We start from the raw sequence: 27,767 nt of genomic DNA on the forward strand, positions 1-27,767 counted from the left end.
GTACAATAGATTTTGAGTTGGAGTTGTTATTTTTTCTAACACTTTAATATAATTTAATTTTTATTAAATTCGGTTATAGAATATATAATATTATTATTAATATTGTAAAATATGTAACTATTAATATTGATTTTTTACTTATATCTTTTTAAAAAAATATTTGTAAATATCTTTTGAAAAAAAAATTCTAAAATTCTTTTATAGATACTTCTATGAAAATATTTTACAATAAAAATTATAAGTATTTTTTGTAAATTATTTTTTAAGAAAATTTGGAAAAAAAATATGCAAGTAATAGATAATTTGCAAGTTATAGATATTTTTCTAATAATATATATAATAGAAATTAATTATTATTTTTATTTAAAATAAATTAACATATAAAAAATAGCATAAGAGATCATAAATAGTTTAAAAAATAATTAATTATTTGATTTTAATTATAAATAAGAAGAATCGTTTTAATTGCACTAAAGTCATATTATCGAGACAACCTCTTTCATAATTTTTTTAAACGAAACTCATATACATAATTTACAAAATAAATTGACCCATAACAAACCGATAAAATAACTCCAAATTTGTACAAGTATGCAACTTATTTATAATCATCGCTCTACAAAATACAAGAAGATGGAAACAAACACGCTGGAAATACGTATAGTTTTATATTGAGAATCTCTGTGATCTCAACTCAGTAGTTGATGAAGATAAAGTTAAAGTACTCACTATATATGAATAATCAAATAAGTTACATACTTTACCAAAAAAACTGACCAAGAACACGAAAAAGGAAAAGTTCAATAAAGAATCAAATAGTCTTACCGAATTTGAAATCAGGTATGTTATATTATTAAACCTTTGAAAGAGAATAAAATGGATAATGAGGGACTTTTGTACTTTTGCAATAGTCACAATTTTAACACAAGTATGCAAATATTGACATTAGGAACACTGTATATAACTCTATGCTCGTGATTGTTATATATTTTTTCTTACAAGAGTTTAATTATCTAATATTAACGGTCTAATTATTTATACTTTTCAAAATGTAATTTTTCTATTTAATTTAGAGATATTTTTATTTTCTTACCGGGAGTATTCTAGTTTGAAAAAAAAAATCTAAAAAACATTGTTTTAACATATTTCTTAAATTTAATCACTAATCAACGAGCTCTAAATCAATTTTAGAAAAGCTTTATAAATAGCTACACAATACATAATTTTTTCTAAGTTGCACATTATCTTTTTTTTTAAGACTTCTTTAACTAAAAATAGAATAATAGTTCTTTTTTTTAGTATAAATTGTATTTGTCACTCTTCTAAAATATATAAACAAATTTATTATATTTTCTAACTTTTCTAGAATTTTGAATTTAAAGTTTTAAATAAATTACTTGTCAAATCTTTTTATAATTGTCTTAAAGACAATTCTTACCATGTTGGAGTGTCCTCATCTTGAATGGTTAATATCCATTAAATCTTCATTATTGTTTTGTTTTTATTGATGTGCTTCGACTCTTTATTTTAATTATTCTTTGTCGATCAATGTTTTAACCGGGGTAAATATTCAACTTTTAATGAGTTATAAATCCGTCATATGAAATTTCTTGAATGACATTATAAAATATTATGCATTAAGGCTTTTTAAAACTTATCTTTCAATTAATTTTGAAGAACACATGTATGCTAATTCTGAAGTCGACGTCGATTTTCGACATTTTGAATAATTTTATTTCTACTTTTCCATACGCACAACAACTACGTATTACGAGAAAAGTTTAGAAATTTCATTTAACTCCGTATTTCACAATCTGCTCAATCCACCCAAGTTACCTCATTTGGTAGTTGGTTCCACCGTTGTGTTGATGTCAACATCAACTTGTTAGTGTTTGCTGCCATATGCTTTAACTTTCAACATCGATTTAATGAAATCCTAATTTGGAAGTAGAAATAACTGAGGACTTTCGAGTAAGTTAACAATTTTTGGACATTTTTGTAATGTTTAAAAGAGAGAAAAGAAAACATTGATGTACCATAAACTTAATAATTACAGTTTATCATTTCCTTATTTTAACCACAAATAACCATTAAAAAACTAAATACTATCCACACTTTTTTTTTGTTAAACCGGTGTATTATAAAATCCTACAAAAAATCGACTTGTAAAATAAAGTTTGCACTCACTTATACATTCACTTATATACTATTAATTGACCTTATCTCTGTGTAGAACTTCCAACACATAATTATATGTTAGCATGTAGATAATAAAATGGTTCACCAAAATGTGTGAAGCCTTAGATTTTTTAAAGTGATGAAACATGAATTAGTTCTAACACCTCCACAATTTCAACTTGCACTCCATAAACTTTTATATTTTAGAATGCATAATTTTGAATACAAATTTGTATATTTTGGATTTTACATTTTAATATATAAAATAAAAAATTATTTTAAATACAGAGTATAATTTTATGTATTATAAATTGTATTTCGAATTATACATTTTAAAATGTAAAATAAAAAATTCATATAGGATTATAATTCTAAAATACAAATCTGTACCTTTCAAATTATATTTTTTAGAATATAAAATTTGTATTTGAAATTATATGTTTTAAAATATAAAATAAAAAATTCATATTGAATTATAATTCTAAAATACAAAATTTACATTTTGATTTACACGGTTAAAAACACATAAGGTTATGGAACTGCAAATAAAATATAAGGCGGTGCAGGAAGAAGTTGCTCAAAACATATCATACAACTGAATTTGGGCAATTCAGCTTATCCTTCCTCATATATTTGGTTCGCCAAAGAAAAACCTGTTAGTTGGGTTGAGGAGGCCTTAACTAAGGTTGAGTGGAATCAAATCTTAATAATGTCAAAATATATTTCTAATTTCAAAAAATATTTAAAAATGATTATTTAATTTCTTTCAAAAAAAAATGGACTAAATTTCCATTTTGATTCTTTAATTTCCTAGAGTGAGTTTAGTCACTATAAAATGTTTAGACTATGAGAAAAATTTAAAAGTAAAAACATAAAATAGAAATAGAATACAGGACTGTGTGGAGATACCTAGCCTTGAGGTGGAAGCATGGATGAGTTACGTGACCCCTCTTGGTATCATCAAATGTTCTTAAACCTTGCCTTTGGTTTCAAGCATTTTTTTCATTCATACAATATATTTTCTCTCTCTTTTGCTCAGAAAGATGCGGAATTGAAGATTGTTCCATCTTCTATGGCATCCTTCTCCATCACTGGCCCCATAAAATGCAAAACAATTACCTCGTTTTCCCAACTGTCCTTTTCTACTACCTATGCTACTTGTAATGTTTCCATTTCTACAAAGCTAACAACAAAACTTCTTGCACATGCCAATTTTCATTCTTCATTTCCATACCAATCCTCATGCCATGGAACTTTGTTTTCTCAAAAGCAGAGAGGCCTATCCCTCATTGCCTTTCATGCTGAAAACTCAGAATCAGAAGGGGAAGAAGATAACCACACCCTGGAAAAAGTAATGAAGTTGTACTCTGCCTTCAAGAACAAAACAACACACGAATTATCTGCAGATGAACGCCAACGTGTCACCAATTTCCTCTCATTCTTCGAAGCCTTCCAAGGAAGAACGGTATCTTTAACAAACTGATTACTATACACGTTAACTTTTGATCCAACCAATGTAAAACTTTCAAGTAGTGAATACGCATCATGAGGCTCATGCATTAAAATGTTCATTGTAAAATAATGCTTAACCGTGTTAAATATGTAATTCGTAATTGACCCTTTTTGTGTTGCAGCAAATGTTGGAATTTTTTTCTTATCTGACGAATGTGTTTGGAAACAACATTCAAATTATATTGAAACCGACTCCGAATGACGGCATCAATGTTGGTCTCCAATGGAGATTCGGTAAGCATGCTTGATCTCTCCATGAATCACTTGTGTAAGAAACTGTTGTTAAAATTTCTAAATTGCAGACTGGGACAAGATACACCTTCCCCTTTGGAAGGGTTTCAGCTTACACATAAACCATTCTTACCACGGCAAGGCAGTAATAAGGTTTGTTTAATCTTAGACCATGTACTCGGATTGGGAAGAACAAGATATTTCATTTTACTAACTAAAATTTTTCAAGTCGATGACATCGTTTATGTTTAATTCAGGAATATTGAGATATTTATGGAACCACTACGCCACTTGAAACCTTTCGGATTGGTAAGGAAGATAAAGTTTTTTTACTGCATATTGGTTCAAATAGTCTTACCCTTTTGGTTTCCCTATGCAGAAAACGAAAGTAGGTGTTGGAGAATTGATGGAGAAGATGGGGTCATTTATGGTGTCAGGATCAAGGAATAAGGCTAAACGAATTTTGTTCCTGCTGCTGGCTGTGTTGTCCCTAGCTGCTTTCTTATTCTTCATGAAACTAGCTTCATAGAAAACCGTGTCATGCTCAATTTTAGTACAAAAAATAACAGTTTGCCTTTAGCAAGGAAACCTTCTGGGCAAGATTAGGATCTCTTACATTCCTTTTTCCATCTTACATAATTATTTTTAACCATTGATACTTTTTTTTAAAAAGAAAATTGATACTTAATTTTTAAGATTAAAATTATAGTTCTGTCAAAAAAAGATTAAGATTACAGTTATTTTATAACAAGGAGAATACAAAAGAAGAACTGAAGCCGACCTACCAATCAACATATTAAGTTATTATAACGAAAAAAATCATAAAATAGTGTATGAATTTTTAAAAAAACTTTAACGTATATCAATGTGAAATTAAGTTTTTTTTTTAATTTAATGTATATAAACATGAAATTAGTTGTTTAAAAATTTTGACAGTAATTTAAGACAAACTCCCCTTACCACATAATCTTAATTACTTGTTAATATTTTCTTATATTACTTTTTTTACATCTTACTTATTAATATGACGTTACAGCATAATCGGTTTTGATTAGATGTATGTATAAAAAAAGTATGGTTAATTTTAAAAATAAAAAATACACTCGTAATCTATTTAGCCTCTTCATTTGGACTCGTAAAATAAATGGATTTTATTGCATGTCATAAAATGAATCAATTTATTTTTAGCTTAACTTGTGTGACAGGATACAAACTAATTTAACTTACTTCTAACCCACGTTGTAACTAAAGATTAAACGAACTACACTAAAAATTCTACATCCTAAGTGGCTTATCTATTTATATGTACGTTGTGTGGATTATAGATTGGACATGCGATCCACCAACCCCATATTAAATATCCCAACCCAATCAAATACTAATTAAACATTATAAAATAATATGAAAAATATAATACTAAAAATAAAAAACGAATTATTTAATAAGCGCTTCACATTCAAAATACCAAAAAAAAGTCTTAACATATTATATCGATGGTAATAACATGATAGACTGTTCCGACATGAAAAAAATCCTAATTAACACAAATAGGTAATAATCAGATTTAAAGTGAATTAAATTATAATTAAGTCGAATTTAATTAAAAATTTATAAAAAAATTATAAATGAGTTAACATACGCATTTAGAATTGCAAAGAAATAAATGTTTTATGCTTTTATTTTTAAATTTAAATTTGTGTATCTAAAGATCAAACGCCATAAAAGCCAAATTGTTAGTCTACATAGAATCTTCATGGAGTCAAACTAAAAAGGGTCAGAGAAACCAAGTTTACTATGGGTTTAAAATTTAAATTCCAAACCCTAAAATTTTTATCAAACGAGTTTAGTGCCAACCTTTCAATCTATATAAGGAAGTTAGCTCATCCCACAATTCACTCACCCATTTTGAGAATTCTAAATTGCTCACTATTTTGACATATACCATATACGCATCGTAATTAGCGTTTTATTCATTTTTTTTTTAATTTCCTAGCCCTGCAAATTGTAGTCTACGTTACATTGTTGTAACACGTTAAAGACAAAGAGAAGGTTTCCTTGAATAATGGTCGTCCTGGAGGCAAGTGCTACTCCGAACCTTTTCACTCTCTTTCATACCATATTTTCTCGTTGAAAGTTCCTCTCTTTCGGATCACCACATGACCGTTTCCTTCTCTGTTATTTTCCCAAATAAAAAAATTTAAAAAAACGCTCTCTTTCTATCTCATTTACCTTCTTGGCGTCTTTTCTTGCTACCAGAGCGTTTTTACCTTTGTTGGCATTCTTTGACCCACTTCTTTCTTTCCTCCCAGACTCTTTTTCTCTTTCGTTTTCTGAGCCCAAGGTGGCCTTTTTCTTTTGCCATTCTCGTTGTGTGGAAGATTCCACCAAGTGGGTGTTTTCAGGCCATTCTATTTGAGTGTGCGTGCGTGTTTGTATTTTTCTCTGCGTTGATGGGTTGTTGATGTCTCTGGCCATTGCGAAAGACATGGGTTTTGATGACAAAGTGAAAGACAATGAGGGTGCAGGCAATGATGATGCCTCTCGGGTGCACGAGGGAAAAGCCGGTACTGATCATGAAGAAAGTGCGGATGAAGGGGGAGGGACCCTCGGCAGATACAGGAGTGAGAGTTCCGTTGCTGCTACCGAAGACGAAGATGATGATGAAGAGAGAAAGATTGAATTGGGTCCTCAGTGCACTTTGAAGGAACAACTCGAGAAGGATAAGGTTGTCTTTGTTTTCTTTCTCTTCTTTTATTTATTTGCTCTTCTGTAAAATCTATGAATTTCTCAACCACTGTCTCATTTGTGTGTGTGTTGGTTTCCGTTTGAGATGGTATAGGATGACGAGAGTTTGAGGAGGTGGAAGGAACAGCTTCTTGGAAGTGTGGACATAAATTCTGTTGGAGGTAATTGGTGTAGAATTGGCTTTCATTTTTTCAATTTTTTCTCTGTTCGTCCACATATTGAATGGTAGTAGTAAAACCCAAGAAATGTGTCATTCTTCTCAATTTTAGAGAAGAAAAAGCAATAAAAAAAATCCGTGTCCTCTTTGGATCTGATTTCTTCGTTTCAGTTGTTAACTTTGATAGTTGATGATTTTAAAAAGAAGGAGAATGTGTATCATTGCTCTGTAATTATTTGGTAATGCAAATGTGTTATTTTAATGGGTTTTATGCATACATATAAGTGATAAAATTTGAAACATTATTTCATTTTATGAAATCCAACAAACAATTGAATCGGTATATGGTTCAATTCTTCCCTCCCTTGTTATGTGTCCTCGTGAACTCATTTCCCGGTGGGTGGAGCTTTTCAACGCTTAACTTGTCATATGTACTGTGAATAATTCAGAAACTCTGGAGCCAAGTGTGAAGATCCTTAGCCTTGCAATCAAGGCTGCTGATAGACCTGACATTGTTCTTGCAATACCAGAAGGAGGAAATCCCAAGGGTATGTGGTTTACTTTGAAAGAGGGTAGTCGTTACAGCCTGATGTTCACTTTCCTGGTCGAGAATAACATCGTTTCAGGTCTCAAATACACCAACACTGTGTGGAAAACTGGTATGAAAGGTAAGTATTATGCAAGACTAACTCCCAGTCAAATTTTGTCCTTAAGCTCATCTCATTGTTAAAGCCTTGTGCAGTTGACAGCACAAAAGAAATGATTGGAACCTTCAGCCCTCAAGCAGAGCCTTACACACATGAGATGCCCGAAGAGACAACACCATCTGGGATGTTTGCTAGAGGAGCATACACAGCAAGAAGTAAGGTAATGTTAATGTATCATTATGTGCTTCCTTGACATTTTCTGACACCCTTTTCATATATTTTCTACTACTGTTATCTCTTATTTAGCAAGTCCTTGGCTTGTTTTTATAGTGGTTAATCGATTTTAAGTGTCTGCTAATGACTATGATTAACAATCCTCATTTTACAATGACCCAAGGCAAAATTAAAATCACCGGTAGCTTTTGTGCATTTACTATTCCCATGCATTTTTCAAGCTACTTAACCCCGAATGGTCAAGCTACTTTCACAGTTTTCGCTAGAAGTTACTGCTTTACTGTATATGGGTTAAAAAGAAGAGTAAGTGAGATACAGTCTTACTTCTTCTTTATTGCTATTATGACATTGTTTTGGACATAAAGGGTAGCTGAATTAATGCTTAGTTTTGATATATCAGCCTACCAATTAATGTTCTAATAAATTTGATGCCAGACTTCATGTGCTTACTTTCAACCACTCACTTAATTTCAAATTTGAGAGCCGCTCATTTAATTCTTGCAGAAACTTGTGTTGTGATGAAGTCTAATAATGTGAACTAATTGATTTCATACTTTGTTTATGGTTTTTTCAGTTTGTTGATGATGACAACAAGTGCTACTTAGAGATTAACTACACTTTTGATATCCGAAAGGATTGGCAGTAGGAGTCAAAGGAGTTGTCCTTGAGTGACATGTTGAATCCTAAATCATTGTTATTTGTGCTGAAATCTCTTTCGGTGTTACCTGCTTCTTATTAACAGTTAATTATTTCTAATCCTGTCTGAGGCTGGTAATTTGAACAATGATGAGAGGATTTGGGAGATGAAATTGGTATTCATTTGATAGATAGTTTTGTCAATAAAATTAGTAAGTAACTATGCTCCTTGTTTCTTCCCAGGGTTGCAATGTAAGTAATAAATACATACATATGGTTTTGAATTCTAATTTGATATCCACTCTCAACTTGTGGGAACTGTCAAGGGATCAACTATTTCAAAAGTAAATATTCTTATCATATGCTTCTTTAAGAATAATAAATCACAGACTATTCTATGTGATATGGGAGTTTATTATGCATTTTTCAAATAAATCATTTTTTTTATCATTTTTTAACCTTGTGAAAAATACTTTGCTGTTGTCTTGTTTCAGATGCTTGCATTTATCTCTTTCCATAAGCTGTTGACATTTTTTATGTAATGTTTCTGTTTATCTTTTAATGGTTTTTAGAAGCATTGTAAGTTGGGATTAGTCTAAAGCTCATTTAAAAGATAGTGATTAGCGAATCTCATTTTTAATATGGAATTTATTTTTCTTTGTTAGGGTAACATTTTGACTTTATAGTCTCTGTGTACATTATGTGCACACAACCACACTATCCTTTTGTTGGTGAAAATTAAGTCTTATAATAAATTGATTTTGACATAAATCTAAATATATCGCATGTAATGTGAGACTTTTGAAGATACTTAAACATTACTTGTAATTATTTTTAGATAATTTCATAAATACTTTTATTAGAAAAAGAAGAAATAGTTTCTCCACATAAATTTATTTATCTGTAGGCTGAAAACAATATTTTAAAGAAAAAATGTCTTGAGAAAAAAACTTTGTCTAAATCAACATAAACGTAAACTAAGTTAATATTGTCAAAAAGGTTGATTTTTTTTAATGAATAAGTATTTTCAAATATTCTTGAAAGTTTATTGTATAATTAGTAGAATAGTATTATTTACAATTTTAGTAATTATTTAAATAAAAATTTAAACAAAAAGTTGTTTAGATATATATATATATATATATATATATAGGTTAAAGATATTTTAAAAGAAAAATTGTTTAAAAAGGGACAAATTAAAATATTTAAGTTAAATTTGTACGATGTAAATTTGCTTAACACCTAAGATTGAGCTTAAGCATTCGTGATGGTTATTTGTAAAAGAAACTTCATTAAAGAATTTAAATTTTAGAGAAGAAAATCATACTTTGGAGATAAATGTGGTATTTATAAACACTATTTTTGTATAAGAATGATAAACTCAATAAATAACAATATCATTATTATAAATTTTTTATATTATTTTAATAGGTAAATTTTAAACTTAATTTAATTTTATAAAATTAAATTGTAAAATGAAATCTGTAATGTTTTAAATTCGTATTATCTCTATTCGTTTTAAATTTTCAGTTATATGTGTTTATTACTTTTTTTTTGAAATATTTATATCTCTTTGTTCATGTATTCAAAAATTAAATATAAATCTGACATTTGTTTCTTAATTTTTTAGTTGAAAGTTCGTAGGAAAGACATTCAAGTCTACCTGAGTTAAAAAATTAAAATTTAAACAATTTAAAACCCATTTAACATCAAATGAGATAGAAAGAAATTATAAAAATTAATTAAGTATTTTGAAAAGTATAGATGAGAAAAGATTGATCTCATAATTATTCCTTGAATTTGATTATTTTAGATTTTTACGATTTAGTTATTTTCTTTTATGGTTTTTATTTATTTGTAATGATTTTATAACATTAACATTCATTTTAGTTTCCACTAGTTGATATTTCTGGATGACTTTATGTTAAATAATTTTTTTTATGATGAGATTAACTCTTTTACTTTTATTTCATTGTTTTAATTTTATTAATACCATTTTTTATAATTGGTCATTTGAGAGTTGAATATTATATTTTGTTTCTTCAATTTCACTACCACTAGCTTAACAATTAACTCTTTGAGACAATTAAAGATAATGCCATCGTTACTCAGCAGCTCATTAAGAATTTATGGATAGAAAATAGATTATCATATTGAATATCATTAAAAAACAATCAAATAATCTCAGAATAACATTTTAATTGATAAAAATACATCAGTTTGATAGTAATAGGGTACAAATTACTAACACAAAATATGGAGTCTTTAGGAAAACTCAATTAATTTGATGAAATTGGCTTGGATTGGAGCCAAATTAAAAAACAATGAACATTTCACACACTTAAGAAACTCCATTTCTTTCTTTTATTCAATTTGAGTTTTAATTTTATTATAGAAATAAAATTCATTACCTAGAGTTGAGATATTTTTTTAAAATAATAATTAATTTTTTTAAGTTTTTATTTTTAATTTATGAATAAAGTAATTTATTTCACCAATAAGTTTTTAATTCAAGAAGATTATGAAAAAGTTGGTTAAAACGTGTGGTCGAGGTTAGACAAGCGATCTACTCGTGTAATAAACGAGAATAAATAATGTAACTTTTTCATAGGACTAAGTCGGTGGGAAAGAAAGAAACAAGTCGAAAATAAAAAGAATTAAAATAAGTATGAATTAAAGTAAAAGTAAAGTGTTATTTTAATAAAATGTAAAGAAAGAATAAGAAGAGAGATAAATAGATTAAATAAATAAATAAGAATAGTTAATTGAATAGCTTTTCTGTCTATCTTTTCCTTTTGTGATTGCCTTTTTATTAAACACACTCATTTTTATTTTTATTTTCACATATTTATATATATACTCTATCGTATTTGCCATCCACCAAAGGGAAGATAAGAGAATAAGACGACGGGTGATGAAGGGAAGCATGCTAATAGAATATTCATCCTCCACGTGATACGCGAGATCTAACTTTTCCACTTATTTAATTCCTCATTTTTGCTATATTTTATTTTATTGCGAAATATATATTTATTTTAGAGGTAGATATATTGTTTCCAAATTAATAATGATAAGACCATACATATTTATATTTATTTAACAGTTACTTACTTTCGCATTTACTACGCATCGTCCCTTCCCAACCCATTCACGCTCTTTGTCACCATTCACGCTCTTTTGCTTCTTTCCCAATAGTCTTTAGCCAGCCACACATGGGTTAGATTCAACGTAACATTTCAAAATTCTCCACACTACATATTTCAAAATACAATAATATGAATTTTAAAATATTCATTCCAAAACAAAAAACGAAAGATTTCAAAATCGATGGCTGGACTAACCACACCAGGTTATAAAAGCCGAAACTCATACAACGTTGTTCTTGGTTAAAATGCTGTCAGTGAAAGGGTGAGCTGTCTGGTGTTTGTGTGTGTGTGTGTGTGTGTGTGTGGAGGAGGGATTGAGGAACAGAGATGGAGGGAGAGCTTAACAATTTGATGATGGTATGGAGCATAGCCGCAGCAACAATGTGTTACTGCCACAGAATTGGAAGGCTTATCCCCGAAGGTGCATCAAGACTTATAGCCATTATCCCTGCCATACTGCTTCTTCTTCTGCTCCCTCTCAGACTCATCTCCATTCACTTTGGAGGACCATCTGCTTTCTTCTTAGGTTGGCTTTCGACCTTCAAGCTCCTTCTTTTTGCCTTTGGCAAGGGCCCCTTGTCCTCCAACCCTCCCCTCTCTCTCCGTAACTTCGTCTCCATCGCATGCCTCCCCATCAAATTCCAACAGACCACCACCCCTTCAAAAACCCAAATCCCCAAATTGCCCTTCAGCTACGCTTCATCATCCATGCTCCTCCTATTCGCCCTCCTGATTCCGCTCTACGCCAACAAAGAGTATCTTCATCCCAAGTTCATTCTCTTCTTGTACGGCCTCCACATGTACATCGGCTTGGAGTTCATTTTCGGCACCATCTCCACCACCACTCGGAAACTCCTCGGCGTTCACCTGGAACCGCAGTTCGACAAGCCCTACCTCTGCACTTCGCTGCAAGACTTCTGGGGAAACCGCTGGAACATCATGGTCAACCGTGTCCTGCAACCTACCGTATACGATCCCCTCGTCACTCTCGCCAGCCCTCTCACTGGCAGAAGGTGGGCCCCACTCCCGGCCATTGTCGCTACTTTCGCCGTGTCCGGTCTCATGCACGAGCTGGTCTTTTACTACATCAAGCGCGAGACGCGCACGTGGGAGGCCTGGGAGCCCTCGTGGGACGCCACGTGCTTCTTTCTCGTTCATGGACTGTGCGTGGCTGCGGAGGTTGCACTGAAAAAGGGCCTCAAAGGGAAGAAGTGGCAGTTCCCGAGGGTGGTGTCGTTGCTGTCGTGGCTGCTGTCGTTGCTGTTTGTGCTTTACACAGCCATTCTGCTGTTTCTACCCGCGCTGGTGCGGTGTCATGTTTACGAGAAAGCAACCAGAGAGTTGACCAAGTTTGTGAAGGATGTGTACAGTGTTTCTAGACTCTACCGTTTCGCTAACGTCACCACCAACACATGAAACCAATTATACTGTTTGGAAACTTCACATATAAATAAATTAAATAAACAAAGCTCATTCGTGCGGTGCATATCAATGTCCAAATTGGAATATTTTGCATCATCCCCGTGTTTATAGTCCAAGTTTACCTGTATCAAAAGACAAAAATCTCTCCCATTGTTTCTAGATTCTCGCATGGTTACGTAAGCCCCTGCTATTAATTTTAATTTTAGAAAAAAACGGCTGTGTTGTTCTGTTGGTTTTATACAGTTGCTTGTTTTCACATGTTTGGAAATTTTACAATTTCAATTCCTACGCTCTTCCTCTCTTTTATAAGTTAAAAGAGACATTACTGTTGAATGGAATGCCGAAATAGGTTGACTAAAATTCCCTCTTCATTCAACTCATAGGTAGGTGTCTGTCTACACATATGCCCAGCGTACACGACCACGTGCAATTAGACCACCTAATACATCAAATGCTTGGCGATTTTCCAAAATTAAAATTGTTTACACTATTTATTTATTTTTGTATGTGGAAAACAATGCGATACAATAACTGTCAAAATTATAATTTTTTGTTTGAATAAGTATCTTAGTCTCTAAAAAGATGAGTCATTGAAAATTCTATATACTTGCATAAATCTTTTTATGAGTATTTACTATATATGAGAAAATTAATTTCAAAAATTAGTAGAAAAATGACAAAAATAAATAAGAAAATCACAGTCATATGCAAAAAAGAAACACATATTTAACGAGTTTGATCACTTATTTTCATTCAAAATGATGACCTGTAAACACTTTATCAATAGTTTGTGAAAAACTAACTATCATTTTTTTTTTCAATAGTTTGTGAAATTAAAAGATCGTTACTACTTTATCAATAGTTTAATATTTTTTTTCTAGTATATTTAATACTATTTTGATGTGTTTTTCATATTTATGATAAAAAAGTTAATTGCTATATGTTATTAAAGAACATAGAAAAGTGTGTTCTAAGTATAAAAATATTGAGTAAAACCTTATATTCTAGATACACTTCAGTTGGTTATGCGAAGCCAAAAATAATGTATTGATTAAATATAGTGTTTCGGCAGGATTTAGAACCCTAATCCAAAACATTCAAAGTTGTCTATGTCCAGTTGTGTTGTCTTTTCTCTTCTCCTTGTCCAAGCCGCGGGGGAGGGTGCCTATAAAACACATTCCGACGCTCAAGTCAAGTCAGTGACTTTGCGTAATAATCTTGTAATCGAGATTTAGTTATCAGAATTCAAAGTTCAGTCAAAAGTTACTAGTCTTCTCTGTCAGACAAATATTTATAAATTATAATAAGCTTACCGTTAGGTCTGACTCATTAATCACCCATAAATGAGATTATTAATTGTCAATAAATGACAATTATTTTCATTAACTCTCCGGCAGTTATTATTATTGATTACCTTAACGGCTCTTTTTACCGATCGGTTCACTGACGTGAGAGATACCATCGGTCGGCCGATTTTTCTGCACATTTCCCGTTCAGTCGACAATGAGCCCATAGTAACATATAGTATTATATTATTCTCTCTTTTAACTGATTTCTTGAGAAAAAATAGCTTAGTCAATCATCTTTGTTTGTATTGTCCTTTTCATTTAAACTAGGAGGGTGTAAAAGTGTGAGAAGGCTAAGTGCTATACTTTGGAAAATTAGTAAAAGGAATATTTGAGTATTTTGTTAGAAGTGATTGTGAATATTATTTGTTATAAGGTTAATATTAGTAAAACTTGGAGGTTTCTAAGAAGTTAACGTAGTATTTGTGGTAGAGATCTCCCTTTTTGTGAAAAAGTTTGAAAAAAAAAATCCACAAGTAATTAAAAAAATATAATTCATTTTTTATTGTGCTTTTTTTTTTTTCGTGTAAGATGGATGAGTAGTATATTAAAAATTAAATTGTAAACATAAACCGTGAAAATGAATAAGTTTAATAATATATAAAGAAGACATTTGTATATTTATTTCAATATATGAAAGTTAAGATTTGGGATTAAAAATATTTTAATATCTTATTATCTCCACAATGAATGACATTTTAATGAATTTCCTCAAAATATCTATTAGATTCAAAAAATTTCACTCGTTTCTTTAACCATAAAAAATGAAAACAAAAAGCCATTTGTGGATTGATAAGAAATATTAAGGTATTATTATAACACAAATATCTAACAAAAATTTTCGACATCCATATTAATATTATAGCATTTCAATCCTTTCACCCCGTTGTTAGTAACTTTAGAAAAATAATTTAATGAGTTTTTTTATTTTTATGATTTTTTAACTTTTAAAATAAAAAATAGATAAAATGACAAACATTCCTCCATTATTATTATTTTTCTTTTGTATGTTGTTTTTTTACAAAATTCTTAATATCTACATTTGCAACTAGTTGATAAAAAATGGTTTAGACTGTGTTGTTGAAATTCAATCATGAAAGTAGTGTGACTAAAAGAATATATTTTAATACTGGTGAAGAACAACATCACCTTCAAAAGTTAACATTTAAAAAAACATATCTTAAATATATTTTTATTTTTTAAATTTGAGCACGAGACTATAACTTGTTTTTATTTTAAATTTTAATATATTTTAGTCTTTAATATTTAAAACAAAATAGATATAATATTTTAACATAATGACGTTAATTTTTTAAGGTTGGTTAAATTATATACATAAACTACAATACGTTTAACATATTAAAAAAATTATTTAAGCGGTAATAGTCTAATCAATTCAAATATCATTTTTAAATATATTAAAATACATTAGACACAACAAAATTTAATATAATTAAATTAAAATGATTATATTTATTTATTTTATAAACTAATTTCAATTTCACAATTTAAAGATTAAAATCATATGCAATTCTTTTAATATCGATGTTAAATTAATATTGAACACCTATTCCTCGTAATAGTCATCGTAATATATGAATATTATTCGAGGAAACATTAAGAAATATTGAATTCAATTATTACATCATTCAACTTTTAGTTAGAAGTTTTTTTTTTAAAAAACGTTTTATTTTTTATTTTTTGTAATGTTACTTAAAAAAGAAAAAATAGTATTATTTTATAAAAACTAAATTAATTCCATTTATTAAAATTCTTAAATGTCTATATAAACTAAAAGGAACTTGCACTTTAATAAAAAAAAAATATTTAGAAGTGCAAATGTCATTGTAAGAAATATAAAAATGAATAATTTAAGTTTAACTTAACTATATTAATTAGTTTAGGATTAATTCTGTTTTTTATCCCTTTTAATGAAAGTTGGAATTAATGTTTTTTGAAAATTTTAAACCAATTTAGTTTTTTATATTTAAAATTATATGAATTTAGTCTATTTAACTAAATTTTGTTGAGTTTATTTAATGTTTCAAATATATTTTATGATTATATTTGAATTATCTACACAATTTAACACATTTATACTTCAATGTTAGTTGAATTAAGAACATTTGAGTTGACTACACACTTATGTTTCAGTATTAATTGAAAAATATTTTTAAAATGTCAAATAAATTTAATTAGACCAAAATTTTGAAGATTGATTAATTTTAATTTTTACTTAAAGTTAATAAACCAAAAGTATATTTAACCATTAATTTATTTATATACTATAAATTTATCATATTATTATCTTTCTCGTCAATGTAAGATCTCAATTAAAAAAATATAAGTGGAATTTTGCTCTTTTCCTATTTTTCTTGTATTGACATGATTATTATTTCTAACTCATTTGCTGTATTGTTTTTTTACAGGAAATATTTCCATACATAAACAGTTCTTAAACATGCATAAAAAAATGAATAGCTTACTCAAATATTTATTCCCCGTGTTCACTTAAATAGAGTATAGTGATGAGAAGGATGATTGTGCAAACCGAGAGAACCATGAGCTGCCAGATTCCTATGAGTAAATGCGGTGTTTAATTGCAAAGTCAGCCATGCAATTTAATGCTTCCACACTACCGAGGCCTTCCGCGGATCTTAGAATTCTGCATTTCCCACCTACGTCTGTCCAGTTTTTTATATAAGGTGGAATTGGCATAGCTAGCTTCCATATAACGCATCTTGTGACTGTAAAAACATCTGGTTTAGGTTCACATGGAGACGAAGAAGCTCAGAGTAACAGTCCAGGTCCAAGTGCTGTTGCTGATCATGGCGATGGTGGCTTCACCTATCATGAGTTGCCCACCCACAGATGGAAAGAGTTGCAAAGACTGCCTTGTAAACCAGATGAAAAACGCCTGTCCATCCTGCACGCCAATCCTACACTGCATGGCTCGCTGCTTGTGGGATGGCACTTCAAGGCCCAATTGCATCACCAAATGCAACATCAACACCGCTTACCCAACACTCTCAGATTGCAAGAGATGCATGTCCAAGTGCAAGTGCAGCTGTGCCAACTAGCACACCTTCCCCACTCAAATTATCACATTATCAGTCATCTCAGTTACTGGTTTTGGCTCCTTAACTGTGTTTTTTATTGTGTAAGTTAGTCTAATAATCCATGTATCCTGCACTTGTTCTGAATTTGTCATCATCAGTTCATTCTAGTAAGTTGAAACCCAACTTCTTTAATTTCCTTAAAAAGTCTGGAGAAAATAGGGTCTTGGTTCTCATGAGAGTTCATTATAATAACAAACTATACTGTTCTTCTACAAATATTATTATCTATTTATATGATCCTCACGATTGTGGAATTCAACTAATTTAGTGTATGTTTGGAGATAAGTTCCTAACATCCAAAAATAATTTTACCTCAAAAGCTACATTTGGATTCCATCTACCAATATTCTTTGGTAACTCCGTCACAAGAATTCGCAGACACACGTTTAATTATCATAGTTCGTTTTGTTTTCTTAATTCAGAAAGAGTTCATGTAAATTGAGTCTAAACTCACTGGAATCAACAAATAATTACAACCCGGTGAGTGCATGTAAAGATATTTACAAGAGGTCTCACATCAGCAATAGAATTTGATTTCTCATGAGATATGAAACAGATTGTTACCATTTACACCAAAGCAACTTGGCATTATATTAATTCCTTCAGACCATATTAATTTCAGCCCCTGTATTTCCTATATTCTATAGCCACCAAAAGTACAAAGTTTTTGAGGTAGGTATTGGGTAAACATGGAAATTATGTTACATTATGCTATAAAAAAAATTACAATTATATTATACAATCACAATACATAAGAGAATGCGTATGTGAGCATGCATAGATTACGAAAGGTGTGAATCAAGGTTCACGAAGAAACCTCTGTAGGCAGCGAAAGCCAAGATTTTGAGCGCAAAACCGTTCCATTTCATCACCGCCTCTTTCGCGACAAATACTTTCTTCCATGTCGGCCAATACTTCGTCCCAATTCTTCATGGACCACCAGCCGGACTCATCAATCTGGCTCTCCGATACAGAGTCCAGTATCTCCTGGAGGCCCACGATCCGATGGGTGACTTTCCTTCGCGCATCCCTGACCGTCGGATCAATGCCGGGCACAGAGTCCAGCTTCAGCAGCAGGGCCATGAGCGCCTCGTTCATTCTGAGCTTCTCCAGATGGTCGGTGCGCACGGCGTCCACCGTGTCCTGTCGCTGGATCAGGCGCTGCAGCCGGTCGGCTTCGGAGTCGACCGCAGCTATTTTCCGGTAGAGGGCCCGAATGCGGTGGGCGCGGTAGGCAGATTGGATGGTGGCTGCGGCGGCGGAGGGGGAGGGGGATGGTTGAGGAGTGGAATTGGCGCGTGGGGGTGGAGTGTGGTCATAGTGGTAGGTGTAGGTGAGCGTGGTGGAAGTTGAGTAGGAGGAGAAGGAACCTGATTTGGAAGAGGGTTTCATGGGAAAAGAGGGATTTCAGAGTAGTGCATTGGGCACAGTGAGCAAGAAAAAGAATGGAAAATAAGGAAAAATTAAATGAAGTTCACTGGTGTTGGCGCTTACCTTTTGTGTTAAATGAAATGGATGATAACCTTTTGTTAATGCATGACCCCACTTCCTTTTCTCCCAACTTCTCCTCTTTCTTTTTCATTCTGGTTTAAATTCAAACCCTCTCATTAGTCTTCCTGCATTCCTTCGTATCATTATTTTCTGAGTAAATAAGATTCACTGAAGGCTATACTTAAATTTTATCATTAAATAGAAAATATTGATTATTTGCATTTTTTACCATACACATCTAACCAATAGCTCGGTCATCCCATGATTTGAGAATTTGTACTATATCTGTTTGATAGCATCTCAGTCATTTAGATCAATATATATTCGGTCCTACTTAGGAAGGAATTACACTAGTTAAACAATTAATATTTTAAATTATGATTAAATTAGGAGTAAATAGTTAAAATAAGATTAACAAGTAATTAAGTCCTATGATTCAGATCCATCTACATAAAAATATATAAATAGTAATATTAATAATATATTTTATAATATACATTAATTATATTCATTATTAATTACATTTATTATTATAACATTTACCATAATTTAATGCACTTGATTAACTTAATGTATCTTTTATAAATACAACTCACAATTAGGACAAGAGGATATATGAGTAGTTATTGACTTGTGAAAAATTGAAGATTAAAATATCAAAATATAGCAATTGATGAAGATCTTTACATAGTATTGATCACATGCCATCATCTTATTCTTAAAAGAAATACTGAAAACTTCAAAAGCAATTCATTATAATTTTTAAAACAATAAATACTGGTGGAATAGGCAACAAATCATAATAATCAGTTATTTCATTATTATAATTGTCGCATTTTTATCATTTTTTTAAATTTCTAATTGACTATATAGTTTTCAGATTTCAAATCAATGTTAATTTTTTCCCTATTTAACTGTAATTTTCAATAGCAAAACATTATTAATTATTATTTATCTTTTGCACCCTTCCTCTTCACTTAATCTCTAATTTAAAAAATGAAAAACGAAAAAAAAAGTTGTAAATGCTTTTAATTTAATTAAAACAAAATTATTACATTTCCTAATTTCTCTAACAAAACTGACATTATTGCCCATTCTCATTTTCTACTATTTATTCTCATTGTTCATTTTTAGTGAATGTGTGCAAATATGAGGTGTTAAGTTGGTCCGCATATAAAAAAGATTCAGGCAAACATACTCTCATAATGTGCCGAGTACATTACAAACATAGGAAAAATAACATCGGTAGAAAGCAACCCTGTTGCAGATTGATTATACAACAACTTCCACAACTGGAAAAGATTAGACTGTTGTGGAATGATAATTCCCTCAGGGAGCTGCGGGAACAATCTTGCCTGAGCAGTTACCAAACCCAATAGTGTAATCACTTCCCTGCACAAAGAATTTTAGATCTTCACATAAATATTCAAGTTTTACTGCTAATAAATATGCTATCTTACTATAAATGCTTAAAATAAAAATGATCAAGAACTGCTTCATGAATATAAAACTTTCATTTTGATAATCATAAAAGTGACTAACATTACTCAGTCATAAACAAAATAAGTAAGGCACACTGTTTTAAACAATCTCAGCAGTCTAATTTAGAGGTATGCTGCACTCCCACCGTCAGCAATTAAAAAAAAAAATAAGAAATCCCCTACACTCCACAGGATTTTGACCTCAAAAACAATCGTTCATCCCTGTAGAGCCCGATTCACTTTTTCATGTATCCATATTTCTGACTTGCAATCCTAATATGTGTATTTTTCTGGGGGCTGCATTTGCAACACCCAACCACCCATTTGCAAAGCTCAAACAAGAATTGAAGCAATTTTCAACATATTTACAAAAATGTTCGGGAAATACTGCAAATGAGAAAAAGAGCCAAATTTGATTCCAGTAGAAGCAATTATGTAGCTTTGAATTGGATAGAGCATTTTTTAAAAGTTTCCACGCCTGTCATTTTCATTCCAAGTTTGTAAAAGAAATTACAACTATTCAAGATTGTGCAAACCAGAATATGCATTTCCAAATGAGACCAAAAAATTTATCCACTTAAGCGCACCTCTTTGCTACCCACTTATGTGTAAGGAGTGTCTTACCGTGTAAAGTTCTTAAGAGTGTATGATCTAGGCAATATAGGACTCTCTTTTGCTTTCGTATACTAAAAATTTCAAAATATATGCCATACAACTAATTAAATTCACAGGAATGCTGCGGTAATTCAGGTCTAGCAACGCAAGTTATCAAGTATTTGCTCATGTAAATTTGCAGGGATTTTCTTGTAACTTTTCCTTATTGTTCCACCAGACATCTTATCAATAAATCAGGGCAATTCTTCCCCAACTGTAGCACTGAAACTCTCTCTCTCTCTCTCTCTCTCTCTCTCTCTCTCTCTCTCTCTCTGTATCTCCACCTCTCCCTCCATCCCTCTCTCTCTCTTCCCTCCCTCCTCATCAAGTTTATATACAGGTAATCTGCCTTAAGTATTTTCTATCTCAGATCAATAAAGTAACAGATATTGACATGATATCAGAGCATGGCTGATTTGGCAGACAGATGTGGAGGGAAGTGTTAGAAAGTCTCACGTTGTCTGTCTCAATGTCTCAGGTCTTGAAGTACAGCTAATTGGGAGAGTATTAGGAAGTCCCACATAGTCTTTCTCAAGTCTTGGAGTACAACTTTGCTTATAACAATTGGTTTTATGATACAATCTGGCATAAACAACTAACTCTCACTAGATAATATACCAACCAACAGATATTACTATTAGTCTCGCCTATTCCTAGAAGAGTCTCACCAAGGTTCCAGCTTCTTGCAATAAAACAGGGGAATGCCTACATTTTTCTCTAATGCCCTGTTTCGTAGGGCATTTCTTTACCTTGAAATCTCTGTAATTCTACTAATCCGTTACAGCTTAATGGTCTGCATGCTTGGGATACAAAACTAAATCACAACTGATGGCCCATCAGACTCTTTGGGAGAAATAGCGTTGGGTGGTTTCAGCAGTACTGGTGGTGGCTTGACGATCTTACTTACCTAAACCTTCTCAGTTTTGTGTTCTTTCCCCTATCTGCTCCACCATTGTTCCACCCACAGGGATGGTTTTTTTCTCAATTCTCACATCCATTTTCTTACCAGGATAAATCTCCATTTGCTTCTCCATCTTGCAACCAAACAACTGTTGTCACAACCCATATTCTGTCTTCCACAAATCAAAATCCAGTCCTGCCATTATAAAAGAGTTGGATGTTCTCTGTTCTTTTGCTTCATCACTATTTCTTCTTTCTCCGTCAACTTGATTCTAGTTCATCTCTGAAGTTTTTTCTGGTTCTGGTACGAAGGTTTACTTCTTCTACCCCGTGATTCATCTTTTTTTCCCACAGTATCTTCATCTTCATGTCTATTTCTGGCTCCCATAGTTCTAGTTCCTCTTTCCGTACCAAAAATAGTTTATCAAAATCATACTCCTTCTAATCGTTTGAGCAGAGCCTTCAGAAAGGTTCACCATGCAGCATTTGGGTGGGCGTCATTTCCTAGTTAGCAACCAATTAAAGCGTCAGTTCTCAGATTTCAAGGCGAATAACTTCTCCTGGGACAAAATCTTACTAGCTTATTCGGGAACAGGTTGGATGGCTTCAAAATATTGCTCAACCTGGATTGACCATCAAGTACAATACGCTAGCTCTCCACCTAATTCTGGAACCATCAAGATTGGATACCCACAACTCTAACATACCAGTTCATAAAAATCTGGTGAAAGGAAAGTCTTGCCTAACTACAGCACTGTAGAACTTCTTCAAGGGACTGCACCTCCCAATGCCTAAAGGTCTCAATTCTTCCTATAAATGACAAGATGACTATATCTGAACCTACCCTCAAATTTATATGCAATCTGCCCTGATTCTTTTCTCTATCCCCACCCAAAACACTAACAGATATCAACAACCAACTAAATAATACCCTCACTAATATTAACAACTAACAAATACTGACAGAAACTAACAAAACCAGCATAGTCTTAGGTTGGAAATTATTTTTGTTTTTTGCCTAAGGTATTTCCACAGCCAGAAGTCATGAGACTTGTCCCCCAAGTGCAGAGATCACTAAAGTGCCTTTTACCTCACAAAGTCTTCTCCACAAAATTGAGCCACTGTTACCAAGCTTAAAGAATTCAAACTATCAACCAACTGTATTAAACCTTGTTTGTATCTAATTTGAACAGTTAAGGAATTGAAGACTAAGAAATTTTGTCATTAAAAATTGAAAAGATAATAGCATTCCGCAAAACAGGTACTCAAAATCATGATTGATTGTAACCTTGCAATATCCGGTTATGATGACTTCATCTCCATCTTCAAGAAATTTCCGGTTTAACCCATTTACAGACACTGCATTTTGTCCATTCCAGGTTAACTCTAGCAAGCATCCACGGGACTCCGGCTCCTACAGTGAAAAGCATATATTTTAACTGAATTAGTTGATCAGTTGAAAAGGAACAATTCTCTCAAAGAGAAAGAAAAAACTGGAACAAAAAAGTTAGACTGTGTGAAGTATAGAATCTTACAGGACCACTAACTGTCCCAGTTCCAAGGAGATCGCCTGGCCTAAGGTTGCAACCATTGATTGTATGATGAGCAAGTTGCTGGGTCAATGTCCAATATCTAAAAAGCGATACAATATGTGAATATGTATTGTGTATAACAGTTTCAAAAAGTATAACTTTTTCTAATAGGCAAGAGGCAAGCAACTATCAGACGAAATGAGAAGATGTGCGAGATTATTTGTGCAGTGTACCAAGGAGAAATATCACTAAACATACGTAAAGTTCTGCATATTCCATGTAATTCACCACCTTTTAAATCAACAGTTCTATTGCAATTCCCTTCCTAGCTATGGTGTGTGCGTGTGTAAATAGAGAGAGAGAGAGAGAGAGATAGAGAGAGAGAGAGAGAGAGAGAGAGAGAGAGAGAGAAATAATTAAATAACTGAATTATCAAATATTAGTTGAAGAGAAATTCCTCACAAGTGATTTAGATTAGTTCGTGTCACCACTCCTGAATCTTCATGTCCAGCAGGTTTTATGTGAGCCTTGAAGCAAAAAACAATTGTATGATTAGCGTAATAATCCAAAAAAATAACTGAATGTTGTTAGATTCAACTGCACGGTGAAATTTGAATCCCACATTGCAAGTATGGATTCTAGTATGGGTTTGATAAGGTTTTGGACTCTCCAACTACAGCTGCTAGCTTTTTTGCTAGTTTGGGAATGGTTTGTCCTAAAGTTCTTTTCGGGTATGGTCTTGGAAAAAGAATCATAAAGACAAATAGTTCCTACTTCAACTACAGTAAAACACAAGGACCATGAAGAAATTCAATTAATCAGAAAACAAGAGGGTGTAATACTAAGTACACGCATGCATATAATATCGGAGCTTTGAAATACCTCTAGGGAAATATCATAGCTTTTGGACACTTTTTCTGTCAAATATGGAAGTGGAGGAGGATCCTGCATTTAATGGATAGATTAAATAGCATGTCATGGTCAATTTGAACATCAGACATGAACAACCAAATTATAAAGTTCCTACAGTGTCAATCTTAAAAGAAAGAAACTAGTTACCTGTTTTGGGGCTTGGGAAGCAAAAGGTTCTAATGCCTCCAGGGTCACAATCCAAGGAGATATTGTGGTACCTGTATAATTTTAATTAGAACCATAAAGGAAGGATATTAAGTAATTATTTGTAACATCTTACCAAAACTCTTTCCAAGAAAAGGACCAAGAGGAATATATTCCCATGCCTGAATATCTCGAGCTGCCAAATATAGTTCATTAAAGCATCAATAATTGGGCAGGGCATGGTAACACAAAAATATTGAATTGGAAAACTACCACTCCAGTCATTCATTAGAACAAGTCCAAAGATGTGATCTTCAGCGTTGTTAATATCCACTGGTTTTCCCAATTCATTTCCAGGTCCAACAATAGTAGCCTGAAAAAAAGATTAATCTAAAACGTAAAATAATGCAGTACCATGGTAACCCATTTAGAAAAACTATATACAAAGAAGAAAATGGAACTATGTTTTCATCTTGAGTTGTATAGTTTGAAAATAGAACTTTAAATATGCATTTTAGTTGGCAAATAGCCACAAAAATATGTGTAAGCAATAAGCTAACCATTTCCAACTCAAAGTCTAGCTTTAACGAAGGGCCAAAGTAGGGTGTAGAACCACAAGATGGATGAGCTTGACCTCTGGAAAGCACAAAGCAGCATGACATTGTCAGATAGAATGCAGAGCTAAATACATACATAATATATACAAAAGGAGCTAAAGCCCAGTGCTGTCATAAAATATTTCTGTTTTCATGAATACACGGCACATGAAGATTGACAATAGAAACCATATCCCTTCCACAGTTGACTGTATATGCTAAAGCCATAGCTATGCATTACAAAGGCTTTCATGTTAAGCAATAAAAATTGATGCCATATTTCTTCTTATGTTCGTAACCACAAGACTTGCGAAAACCAAAAGATTCAAAAAGCTACTTAAGCAAGCACGCAAACTCCTAAAAAATGTGCAATTAGTGTCAAAACTTATCACCTTGGTCGAACAATATCTGTTCCGGAAATAACAACAGAAGATGCCCGTCCATGGTATGCAATAGGCAGTCGGTACCTGTGAAACGTGTTTAACTTTTTATTTACAGGATTAAATACTCAAGTGCATTTGTAAATCATTTTAAATCAACACACCAATTATCTAGAACAGGAGTCTGCGGCCCACGAAATATGAGCCCACAGTTTTTAGTGTGATGCAGAGATGTAAAGAAATCAGTATAGTCCCCAACAACAACAGGGAGAAGCAACTCCGCGCTACTCTGAAAATCCAGACGCTACAAGTATTAAAGAAATGACAAACTCAAACACAACCATTTTAAAATAAATCACGAACGCCAATGAACAGTACCAAAGGCACAAGTGCCTTCTGCCTCAATTCCTTGTTGTCCCTCAAGGTTGGCTCCGTTGCTGCATTAAAAAACAACCCACTTCGCATAAGAACCAACCTTTGCAGCTCATACAAACTTTAGCATGCATGTACACCTTAATAAGCAGTGCAGTGTAAAGAAAAAAAGAAGCAAAGAACAGCGGACAACTAGGCCTTGTTTGTTTACAGCTTTTAACAATGTTTTCTGTAATATTGTTTGTCCCTTGAAGACATTTGAAAGTGTTCGTCTCATGAACACGTTTATGTTTTCCAAAAATTTCTCCGTCGAGCACTTGAATAGAACCCACTTGAGCTAGAGAATGACAAAAAAATCTCCAGTTTCTTCTGTTTTTTAGCCTTTCAGTTTTTAAAATCCTTGATTTGGAAACAGTTTTCAAAACAAAAGAGCAAGAAGTGTCAAAAAAGCCCTTAAACAATTAGACAGAAAAAAGCGGGGTTGCATGTACCTGATAAAAGCTTTTGAAGAGTGGCACGGGCTTCCTTCCAGGCCGGCCTTCCAAGGGATACAAACTTATTTAGATTAGGCTGTCACACAAATAATCAGTTAGACCAAAGGTTCTCATTTCCCAACCAATTCTCACAAATCATACCCACGACACGATATCGTAAAATCTTATATTAAAATAAATAAATGCAATGTTGCATGTTTCACAAAAAGATGTGAGAGAGAGAGAGAGAGAGAGAGAGAGAGAGAGAGTAAAAACGTTCATCCAAATATTAAGGTACATTTTTCCCGTTCTTTCAGTTTCACAGGGAAACAAAAAGATTGTGACAAGTCTATAAACTACGACATCATAGGCTGAAATTAAGGTACACTCTTCCAAAGCAACTTTACTACTAAAACAGCAATTTTTTCTTTCGTGTTGTTGGAGATACCACATGGCCAAACTACACTATATAAATGCAGAAATATGCATCCGAAAGGGGTTCCCAACTTGCATAGCAATCATTTCATGTTTGGATTAAAGTTCATGGAAGCAACTGTTTTTCCTCTTTTTTTTACCCGGTATACCATAATTCATTAAACTGCATTTAAATTCAAAGAAAAACACTTCCTAAACTTTAATCTAAACATGGCCTTAGTCGGTGGAACAAGTGAAAGGCAGATTGAAGTTGAGAAAGCTACCTGGAGGAAGGAATCGGAGTTTCGGAGGAGAGGACCGTCGAAGAGGCCGGCGGAAGCGATTTCAGAGAGGTCGAGGACGTAGTCGCCGATGGCGACGCCGGGGCGAGGAGACGAAGAGGGTTGGGGCTTGAAGACTCCGTAAGGAAGGTTCTGTATTGGAAAGTGAGAATCTGGATGAACCTCAACGAAAGATTTTAGCTCAGCCATTGTACGGAAGTGGTGATGATGATGCTATGCCACTGCACTGCTCCAGCTTATGTCAATATACAACACCTTCAAATAGACGCTCCACGGGGAACAAGAGCGTGTTTTCTTTTATAGGTGGAGAGATGGAGATGTCACAGTAATAATTATTAATTTACAAGAACACCTACTTCCATTATAATCGTAAAAATATTTTTATTTATTTTTCTTGATGTTTTATAAATTCATTTAGGAATTTTTATGATGTTTTAGGATTGAATTGGTTTATATATATATATTATGAGCTATTAATTATGTAGTTAAAAAAATATAAAAATACGAGAGATTTAATATTTATGGTAGGTTATTGAGTAATTTTCCTTTTAAAATTTTGATTTAGTCTAATAACTATTTAAAACAATTAATTTTTTTTTGTCTAGTTTGTTTTAGAGATTTAATTATTTGGTTCACTTAACTTTTTGACCTAATGGACTTGTTTATTGGACGATGATTTGGGGTGGTTGTTGGAAAAGGAGGGGTTAGATACGTGCAGAGTCCTCCAACTACCTCCAACTCCG

The 27,767-nt window shown here is 32.3% G+C and overlaps 6 protein-coding genes across 6 annotated transcripts; 4 read left to right on the forward strand and 2 right to left on the reverse strand.

The window, feature by feature from the left end:
* Positions 1–3,128: 3,128 nt before the first annotated feature.
* Positions 3,129–4,609, forward strand: LOC108342713 (uncharacterized). The gene is made up of 5 exons (XM_017580509.2): positions 3,129–3,643; positions 3,813–3,924; positions 3,993–4,074; positions 4,179–4,230; positions 4,301–4,609. The coding sequence occupies exons 1-5, from the start codon at positions 3,143–3,145 to the stop codon at positions 4,448–4,450; spliced, it is 897 nt and encodes a 298-aa protein (XP_017435998.2). The 5' UTR covers positions 3,129–3,142; the 3' UTR covers positions 4,451–4,609.
* A 1,341-nt stretch (positions 4,610–5,950) lies between these two features.
* On the forward strand, positions 5,951–8,743 carry LOC108342199 (rho GDP-dissociation inhibitor 1). The gene is made up of 5 exons (XM_017579922.2): positions 5,951–6,646; positions 6,761–6,827; positions 7,273–7,491; positions 7,566–7,690; positions 8,279–8,743. Exons 1-5 carry the CDS (start codon positions 6,383–6,385, stop codon positions 8,348–8,350), a joined length of 747 nt encoding a protein of 248 aa, XP_017435411.1. The 5' UTR covers positions 5,951–6,382; the 3' UTR covers positions 8,351–8,743.
* A 2,748-nt stretch (positions 8,744–11,491) lies between these two features.
* Positions 11,492–12,954, forward strand: LOC108342165 (acyl-CoA--sterol O-acyltransferase 1). Its single transcript, XM_017579885.2, has one exon. It carries the CDS (start codon positions 11,814–11,816, stop codon positions 12,900–12,902), a length of 1,089 nt encoding a protein of 362 aa, XP_017435374.1. The 5' UTR covers positions 11,492–11,813; the 3' UTR covers positions 12,903–12,954.
* A 3,828-nt stretch (positions 12,955–16,782) lies between these two features.
* Positions 16,783–17,589, forward strand: LOC108341844 (uncharacterized). The gene has a single exon (XM_017579499.2). The coding sequence runs from the start codon at positions 17,029–17,031 to the stop codon at positions 17,332–17,334; it is 306 nt and encodes a 101-aa protein (XP_017434988.1). The 5' UTR covers positions 16,783–17,028; the 3' UTR covers positions 17,335–17,589.
* A 347-nt stretch (positions 17,590–17,936) lies between these two features.
* LOC108341843 (BAG family molecular chaperone regulator 5, mitochondrial) lies at positions 17,937–19,028 on the reverse strand. Its single transcript, XM_017579498.2, has 2 exons — positions 18,868–19,028; positions 17,937–18,743 (listed from the first exon to the last, which is right to left on the reverse strand). Exons 1-2 carry the CDS (start codon positions 18,953–18,955, stop codon positions 18,172–18,174), a joined length of 660 nt encoding a protein of 219 aa, XP_017434987.1. The 5' UTR covers positions 18,956–19,028; the 3' UTR covers positions 17,937–18,171.
* A 1,010-nt stretch (positions 19,029–20,038) lies between these two features.
* On the reverse strand, positions 20,039–27,312 carry LOC108343493 (fumarylacetoacetase). Its single transcript, XM_017581806.2, has 14 exons — positions 27,007–27,312; positions 26,327–26,405; positions 25,842–25,900; positions 25,628–25,752; positions 25,476–25,550; positions 25,048–25,123; positions 24,761–24,860; positions 24,624–24,683; positions 24,491–24,561; positions 24,314–24,376; positions 23,894–23,958; positions 23,435–23,531; positions 23,188–23,313; positions 20,039–20,256 (listed from the first exon to the last, which is right to left on the reverse strand). Exons 1-14 carry the CDS (start codon positions 27,211–27,213, stop codon positions 20,194–20,196), a joined length of 1,266 nt encoding a protein of 421 aa, XP_017437295.1. The 5' UTR covers positions 27,214–27,312; the 3' UTR covers positions 20,039–20,193.
* Positions 27,313–27,767: the final 455 nt, after the last annotated feature.

Source organism: Vigna angularis, chromosome 6, assembly GCF_016808095.1.
Source record: "Vigna angularis cultivar LongXiaoDou No.4 chromosome 6, ASM1680809v1, whole genome shotgun sequence".
NCBI classification, from domain to species: domain Eukaryota; kingdom Viridiplantae; phylum Streptophyta; class Magnoliopsida; order Fabales; family Fabaceae; genus Vigna; species Vigna angularis.